This window comes from Etheostoma spectabile, chromosome 22 (genome assembly GCF_008692095.1).
Source record: "Etheostoma spectabile isolate EspeVRDwgs_2016 chromosome 22, UIUC_Espe_1.0, whole genome shotgun sequence".
Taxonomy (NCBI): Eukaryota; Metazoa; Chordata; class Actinopteri; order Perciformes; family Percidae; genus Etheostoma; species Etheostoma spectabile.
In genome coordinates this window covers 3,532,535-3,541,461 of record NC_045754.1, presented here as the reverse complement: position 1 = coordinate 3,541,461, position 8,927 = coordinate 3,532,535, and the positions used below count along the sequence as shown (strand labels likewise).

Sequence of the window (8,927 nt, the reverse complement as noted above, 5' to 3'; positions counted from 1 at the left end):
AGGTTTTAAAACAATATAATCGGAGAAAAATACTGGTAAGGGGAGCACTCTCCACAAGTAGTGCGCTTCGAAAACAGCTGTGTCAATCGCCTAGGTCCTCTTCGGCACTCTACTTTTCCGGGGGCAAGAGACCTGCGAGACGAAGTCCGAAGAGTGAACTGCATGGAGGAATGGCGTGTAGGTCTTAAAAGAGGATTGAACGAGTCTGCTATGATAACAGTATCTGTGGCCGTATAAACCATCAGCCTCCTAGGCTCAACAGGCTCTTTGGTCGTACAAACTACGACTAGTAGAACAATCATTACGGCCTCTGTAGAAACCGGCGATTTGGTATTTGCACCATCCTCTTCCTCTTCTAACCCTCCTCGGCATCTGATAAACATCCTTTTCCGTTCTAACCTCTGCTCATGCTTCATGTCTCACCATCTATTTTAACTTTGCGCCACATCATTGCGTAATCCGTCATATGTATCAATATCATTTTACTTTTTTAGCAATCTCAGAGGACACCGGGCATCGCTTGCCAGCTGTATGAAGTTGTCGGTTTCCCCTCGTAGGGAACTACTTCTTCCTCTTGCTCTACCCTTCTCGCTTCCTCCTCTCACCCTCCTCCTCCTCTTCTCACCCTCCTCTCATTTGTCTTGGTCACCCTCCTCCTCCTCTTCTCGCCGTCCCCTCTCTTCTCACCCTCATCTTCTTGCGTCCTCTTCCTCTCTCACCTCTCTTCCTCTTCTGCCCCTCAGCGCGCTGCTCCAGTTCTCCTCCCCCCCCCCCAGCTGGAGGGGCGAAGTGGAAGTCTCGGGAACGATTTCGATTAGGAAGTATGAAGGCTGCTGACCACTCACTCCAGCATGTGGGCTGGGATCAATCTGAGGTCCTGCAGCTGTAGGCTCGACGCGATGTGTCACGCTTGGGTTAGGGTCATCATCAGGGCCGACCCTACGGAGGGCACCGTCTTTTCATTCAATTCTGGAGGGTTTTTTATTCCTCTCCTTCGTTTTAAAAACTGTAAAAATTAGGAAATAAATAATAACACTCTGCAGCTCTGTGGGGTGAAATGAATGCACAGTATCATTGGTGTTTGGCAGGGACGCCTCTCGAAGCGTTGCCGCTCTTGGAGATTCTCGATTTGTCTGGAAACAGTGGCATCGGGGGCGGGGCGCTTTGCAAGGCCCCCGCTGGGGGAAACTTCCCCCCCCCACTGGGGAGCTCCACCTGGGTGGCTGCCAGCTCACTGAAGCTGCGGTGTCGCCTTGTACGGGTACTGCTTTTAAACGCGTGTTTAATGTACATTTTTACGCATTCTTAAAGGTTTCTATGCTATCTCAAAAACCCACATTACGCCAATTCTTGATATATGATATGACATCCCTACGTGACGACTTTAGCTGTCGAAATGAGCAGTCTTTACGTTGAATCAAGCCGGGAAAAGAGACGACTGTATCGGCGGTTGTGGCCGTTGAGTTTAGTCCGTCCATAAAGTGACAATCGGGCGCCCGGTTAACTCAGTGGGTAGAGCGGGCGCCAATTATAGAGGTTTTGAGAGAAAATCTCAAAACTTAGAAACATAGTTTCAAGAAGAAGTGCTTTGAGCTTATCATCCATGCCTTTTGTGTCTTCGCGGTTAGACTTGTAATAGTTTATTTTTATGCCTGACCCAAAAGGAGCTCTCTCGGACTGCAATTAGTACAAAATCCTGCAGCCAGAATTTTAACACTACTAATAGGAGGTTCTCACATATCCCCATCTAAAAGAACTTCATTGGCTACCAGGTTTACAGGATAAATTTTTAAAATTTGGTTCTAGTTTTCAGAGCTTTACAAGCCAGGCCCCACTCTATATTAGTGACTGATTCTGCGGTAAACCCCTGTGCGTGCTCTGAGGTCTGTGGATCAGACTGCTGACGGTTCCACGCACTCGCTACCGCACTAGAGGGGACGATGTTTTTTCAGGTGTGTGCCCCCAGTGGTTGGAGAATGACCTTCCACCTCTCTATACGCTCTTCTGATTTGTTATGCCTTAAATGCAGACTAAAAACTCATTTATTTGTTTAGGCTTTCAAGTAGCTCTTGTGGGTGGAATGATGAATGTAATGTCTTTATTGTGTTTTTTTTAGTGTGTGTATTTTAGGATATTAATGTTTTGTTGTGAGAGACTTTGTGCCTATACCTGTAAAGTGCATATAAATAAACATTTTACCTTCTTGCATTACTTTACCCCAACGGGGGCGCAGGGGCTGGTCTCGACTCCGGCCTGCGGCCCTTTGCTGCTCGTCATTCCCCTACTCCCCCCCTCCTCTCTCTCTCTCTTCCTCTCTCCCTCTTCTCCCCTCTTTCTCTCTCTCTCTCTCATCTCCTCCTTCATTGTCGTCCCCTGTCCTGTCAATAAGGCCTAAAAAAAAATGCCCCAAAAAAAAAATCAAAAAAAAAAAAAAAAAAAGGATCAAAGTGACAGTCAACAGCCACAACAGTTAAATTTAGACCACCAAAAAACTAGTTAAGATTAGAAAACAAAGATTGTGGTTTATATCCTACAACTCGTTGCCTTAAGTAGTTACTTCAGGGACACAACAAACACGTTTCCTGGGTGAAGAGGTGAAAGTCTTCTTTTGGGACAAAAAAAACCCGCTTGAAATTGTTTCTCTCCTTACACAGCTGGTCTGGGTTCTGTTTTAGTTCTGTGTGGTTTGGTGTGTGTGTGTGGTGTTGTGTGTGTGTGCTATTTTTGTTCTATGCGCCTGTGTGTCCCGTCCCTAGGAGGAATGGGTCTTCTCTCCCCCAGGACCACTGTGCTTGGACGTCTCCTGTATATTCCTCAGCTCGTGCAGGATATGCAACGGTCCGATTTCGCCTTAAGGGCGCTTCAGAGCGATGTGTTTGTAATTTCTATCTGTTTTTTTTTTTTCCTGTCCCACCTTCTGTTTTCCCCCTCTCCGTTCTTCCTTGCCTTTGTTTCTCCTGCCGTTTTCGCCTCGGCCTTCATTCACCCCTTCATTCGCTCTTTTCGCTTTCCTATTTCGCACGGCCTCGCTTCCGTCTCGCACAGCCCTTTTCCCGGTACCAGCTATCGATCCCTTTTTTTTCTCTCTTTTGGTACGAACATTACGTGTTTTGGTCTTGGTGTGGTGTCCCCCTAGTTGTTTTTGGTTTTTCCAAACTTTATTTTTTTCCTTATCCAGCCCACTTGGTTTTATTCCACCCCGCTTTCAGGATTATTCCGCCGACTAGTGATTTCCCCTTCCTTTTCCCCTTTGCGGGTTAATTCACCAGGATTATCGCCCGGATGTCCGTTCCACTTTCCTTCCACCTCTTTTGTTGTGGGCGCTCTAAACCGGCGGTTCTTCTTTTTTTTTTCCTTTCTTTTCCCCTCCCTTTTTCCCTTCCCTCATGATTTCTGATGGACCTCTCTACTGGTTAACTGAGTACTAAGGTTCTCTGTCAGGGTAAATTCACTACGACATGCTAGCGCAGAATCCTTTTATTTTGGTCCAATATTGAGGTTTTCGACTTTTATGGTTTTAACGGTTCCCTCCAGTCGTATATCATTACCTGTAAGCGGTACCATACCAGACATCTAGCTTAGACTATCTCTGGTGCCCAATCCCTGGAGGGCTGACTATTTTGTTATTCCTCCTCTTGGTGTTCCGCAAGTGTGTTATGTAATGCCCAGGGGTTTATTAATCCAGACTTTAGCTAGTCTAGTTTTTTACTATACCTGTCCCAATCTGAGTGACTATTGGCCCACTATTGGCGCCTCAGACTTTCTGGAAGTTTGGAAATTTTTGTTTCAACGATTAATGCTGTAGCTCTACCGATTATTCTGGCCAATCTGAGGACTATGGTTTACCTGGTCCTCATTTGTTTTGTCCTGAAGTCGTGGTCCAAAGAAACTCGACCCCTCCCCCACAACTATTTCTTCCCCCCCCCCCTCCCCCCCCCCCCCTAATTGCTAGCTATGGTACCCTATCTGTACCATATTCTCGTGCCAGTTTTGTTTCGAGTTTTGCCTACATCTATAAACTATGCTTTTCAACTGTACACAGTCCCTTTCACCCCCCCAATATTCAAATTAGTCCTTGTGTATGAGACTATTAGGCTTGCTTTTTTTTCTTTCCTTTTTTTTTTTTGGCACCTTAGTGGATCCGCCTCCGGATCGCTTTTAGCATTTCTGTCCAAGATCGAGGGTGTGTATTTTGGTTTTAAAGATTTTAATTGGATATTAACCTATTGTCTAGCACGTGGTTGTTGCCCCTCCAGAAGGCCCTTTTCTCACTCTCCTCTTCCTCTTCTCACTCTCCTTTTCCTTTTCTCACTCTCCTCGGACTCCTTCCTACTCTTGCCCTCTTCTTCATCTTGTCGTTTTCCCCTCTTCTTGCACTCTTCTTCCTCTTCTCACCCTTCTCTTCCTCTTCTCACCCTCCTCTTTGTCTTGTCACCCTCCTCCTCCTCTTCTCGCCGTCCTCCTCCTCTTCTCACCCTCCTCTTCTCGCCGTCCTCTTCCTCCTCTCACCCTCCTCTTCTTCTTCTCGCCCCCCTCAGCGACGCTGCTCCAGTTTCTCCCCCAGCTGGAGGAAGTGGACGTCTCGTGGAACGATCTGATTGGAGGAAGTCTGAAGGCGCTGACCACTCACCTCCAGCATGTGGGCGGGATCAGGAAGCTGAGGCTCTGCAGCTGTAGGCTCGACGCCGATGATGTCACTGCTCTGGGTTAGGGTCATCATCAGGGCCGACCCTACGGAGGCAGCTTTTCATTCAATTCTGGAGATTTTTATTCTCTCCTTCGTTAAAAACTGTAAAATATAGGAAATAATAATAACACTCTGCAGCTCTGTGGGGTGAAATGAATGCAGTATATTGTGTTTGTGCAGGTGACGCTCTCGACTGCGTGCCGCTCTTGGAGATCCTCGATTTGTCCTGGAACAGTGGCATCGGGGGCGGCGCTTTGCAAGGCCTGCTGGGTAAACTTCCCCCCCCACTGAGGGAGCTCCACCTGGTGGCCTGCCAGCTCACTGCAGCTGATGCCGCTGTACTGGGTACTGACTTTAACGCGTTTTAATGTACATTTTTACGCATTCTTAAAGGTTCATATGCTATCATACCAAAACACATTCACGCCAATTCTTGATATATGATATGACATCCTACGTGCCGACTTTAGCTGTCGAAATGAGCAGTCTTTACAGTTGAATCAAGCCCGGGAAAAGACGACTGTATTCGGCGGTTGTGGCTGTTGAGTTTAGCCGTCATAAAGTGACCATCGGGCGCCCGGTTAACTCAGTGGGTAGAGCGGGCGCCCATTTATAGAGGTTTTGAGAGAAAATCTCAAAACTTAGAAACATAGTTTCAAGAAGTGATTTGGAGCTTATCATCCATGCCTTTGTGTCTTCGCGGTTAGACTATTGTAATAGTTTATTTTTATGCCTGAACCAAAAGGAGCTCTCTCGACTGCAATTAGTACAAAACTCTGCAGCCAGAATTTTAACACGTACTAATAGGAGGTCTCACATATCCCCAATCCTAAAAGAACTTCATTGGCTACCAGTGTCTTACAGGATAAATTTTAAAATTTTGGTTCTAGTTTTCAGAGCTTTACATAGCCAGGCTCCACCTCTATATTAGTGACCTGATTCTGCGGTACACCCCTGTGCGTGCTCTGAGGTCTGTGGATCAGAACCTGCTGACGGTTCCACGCACTCGCTACCGCACTAGAGGGGACCGATGTTTTCAGGCTGTTGCCCCCAGGTTGTGGAATGACCTTCCACCGTCTCTATACGCTCTTCTGATTCTGTTGATGCCTTCAAATGCAGACTAAAAACTCATTTATTTGTTCAGGCTTTCAATTAGCTACTTGTGGGTGGATATGATCATGTACTGTCTTTTATTGTGTTTTTATTGTGTGTATTTTATGATATTAATGTTTTTGTTGTGAAGCACTTTGTGGCCCTATACCTGTGAAAGGTGCTATATAAATAAACTTTTACTTACTTACTTTACTCCTCAACGTGGCGGGGCATGGTTCGACTCCGGCCTGCGGCCCTTTGCTGCTCGTCATTCCCCCTTCCCTCTCTCTCTCTCTCTCTCTCTCTCTCTCTCTCTCTCTCTCTCTCCTTTCATTTCGTCCCCTGTCCTGTCAATAAAGGCCTAAAAATGCCCCAAAAAATCAAAAAAAAAAAAAAAAGTGACCATCAAACAGCCACAACAGTTAAATTTAGACACCAAAACAACTAGTTAAGATTAGAAAAAAAGATTGTGGTTTATATTACTACACTCGTTGCCTTAAGTAGTACTTCAGGGACACAAACACCCGTTTCCTGGGTGAAAGTCTTCTTTTGGGACAAAAAACCCGCTTGAAATTTGTCTCTCTTACACAGCTGTGTGTGTGTGTGTGTGTGTGTGTGTGTGTGTGTGTGTGTGTCTGTCCCTCTGTCCCTCTCAGGAGGAATGGTGTCTTCTCTCCCCAGACTCACTGTGCTGGACGTCTCCTGTAATCCTCAGCTCGCGCAGGACGTTGATGCCGGCGGCTTCAGAGCGCTGGCGTCCTCTCTCTGTCACGCCGCCTCGCTCACCACGCTCCGCCTGCAGGCCTGCGGTCTGACGCCGGACAGCCTCGATTCTCTCGGTACGACATCTACGGTTTTGTTGTGTGGTTTAGGTTGGTCCAAATCCACGAGGTTCCACTTTCAGGATTTCTCTAGTGCTGCGGGTAATTCACCCGGATTCTCGCCCGGATGTCCGTCCCCTTTCTCTTCCTCTGTGTTGGCGCTCTAACCTGCGGCTGATTTCTGAGGACTATGGTTACCTGTCCTCAGGTCTCTGCAGGGTAAATCCAGACAGCTAGCTAGAATATCTGTCCAATCTGAGGACTATGGTTACCTGGTCCTCAGGTCTCTGCAGGGTAAAATCCAGACTCTAGCTAGACTATCGTCCACATCTGAGGACTATGGTTCCTGGTCCTCAGGTCTCTGCAGGGTAAATCCAGACAGCTAGCTAGACTACCTGTCCAATGCTGTAAGCCTGAATCTATGGTTACCTGGTCCTCAAGAATCGCTGCATGGTAAAATCCAGACAGCTAGCTAGACTATCTGTCCAATCGGAGGTTTCTGTTGCACATCTAAAACAGCTTTTCAACGTACACATGTCCCACCAAAACAAGTTCCTTCCTGAGACTATTTAGCAGCGGCACCATGGCTCCGTCCGGCGCTTAGCCCTGCCCAAGATGATTGTGATTGGTTTAAAGAAATGCTGATAAACCAGAGCACGTGTTTTGCCCCTCCAGGAATGCTGTGTGGACTAGCTAGACCCTCCTCCGCAGTGTTGTGGAAGAGGGTCTGGCAATGCAAGACTAGTTTTAAGTCGATGCAGGTAGTTTAAGTTTCTGTGGTTTGAGCTCTTTGTCTCTTCAGACACCCTCGCTGTCCTAGTTCAGTACTGTGGGTTAACATGGGGGGGGCTTCTTACTGTCTCTACTCTCCTATAAATAGAGGCAAAAAATGCCCAAATCATGCTTTTCCTGGACTGTTTTGTTCAGCAGGTATCTGTCCATCCAGACCCCAACGATTTCTGTCTAACAGACCTGACACAAGTCTATCTGCTATTTTTAGCAGGTAATCAGGTGTTCAAAAAACCCGAAAACACACGCGAAAAGGTGGGAAAAAGCCCCAAGTGTCAGACGGGGAACTGAAGCCGTTATCTCTGTTCTCTTCTAAGCTCCCAGCCTCCTTTGATACACACTTCTACAAATTCTACAGATTATCCGGTGCTCTTCAATTTATTTGGTTAAGTTAATCCGTTTTGGATGTGTATGCTAAAGTTAGATTACACATGCATTCTTACAAAGTGTGATGCCTTTTCTCCTAAAGGTACCACGATAGTAACATAGCAACGTCTCCCCCGTCACTGTCCTGCAGGTGGTTCGCTCTGCTGCCTCCCCGCGTTGCGAGAGTTGGACCTGTCCAGTAACAAAGGTCTGGCTGGGGGACTGAACCGGCTCACGCTCCACCTGGCTCACCTCACACACCTGGAGAGCCTCGACCTCCACCTCTGCTGTCTCAAACGCCCCCGATGTTGGAAGCTCTGATGTGAGTTAGTGTGAGTGTGTGTGTGTTGTGTGTTTGTGTTGTGTTTGTGGTTGTGAGTGTTTGTGTGGTGTGGTGTGTGTGATGTTGCTAACGATATGAATGACGATGAGCTGTAGGACCGGAACGCTAAACTCACTCACGATTCAACGACTACGATTTTTAAGTTCACATGCGATTTTCTCAGGATTTGATTTATAAACCGCATCGAGCTGCAGCACTGGAACTTGACGAAAATTCTTCCTTTAGTTATATATCTGGTGCAAAACACAACAGATCAAAAGTGCAAAATTAAATCACCCGAAATTAATTAGATTTTAACCCTCATGTTGTTCCTCATGTTGCCCCTCATGTTTGCCTCAGTTGGTCTATTCCTCATGTCTTCCTCTCAGTTGTCCTCCTATGTCATGGTGTCCCCATGTTGTCTTCATGTTTGTCCCCATGTTGTCCCCACTGTTTCCTATAGCAAGTTCTTTTTAATTCCCCAAAATAACCTGATTGATCCAAGCTCTTGTCAGTCCAAATCCTCTCTGTCATTAGAGTTTCTTGTGGTCTTATTCTATGTTATAGCTTGTAAAATACAAATGGAATGTTTTTTGGAATAGTGTTGAAGTAAAAGTTTGACTATTCCATTCTGCGCTGTTTAATCATGCAACCTCCCGTTCCTCTCCTTTTTGTTTAGTCCTCATAATTCCTAATTTCGGCCTTTTCTAACTCAAACATTGCTATAACAATTTCCTTATAAAGCAGGTTATTCGACCATAAATTTCCAAATTAACTTGTACAACTTAAAGTCAATAGTTAGTGTTACGTAGTGTTGGGGGACAAAAAACGTAAGAAAAAGTTAAAAACA

General features: G+C 46.2%; 1 protein-coding gene across 1 annotated transcript in view; it reads left to right on the top strand.

The window, feature by feature from the left end:
• lrrc31 (leucine rich repeat containing 31) overlaps positions 1-8,927 on the top strand; it is an 18,631-nt gene that overhangs the window by 4,597 nt on the left and 5,107 nt on the right. Inside the window, exons 4-7 of the mRNA XM_032504389.1 lie at positions 4,539-4,706; positions 4,868-5,032; positions 6,436-6,618; positions 7,907-8,074. Of these exons, the coding sequence (XP_032360280.1) occupies positions 4,539-4,706; positions 4,868-5,032; positions 6,436-6,618; positions 7,907-8,074 (684 nt within the window). The remainder of the gene's footprint in view (positions 1-4,538; positions 4,707-4,867; positions 5,033-6,435; positions 6,619-7,906; positions 8,075-8,927) is intronic.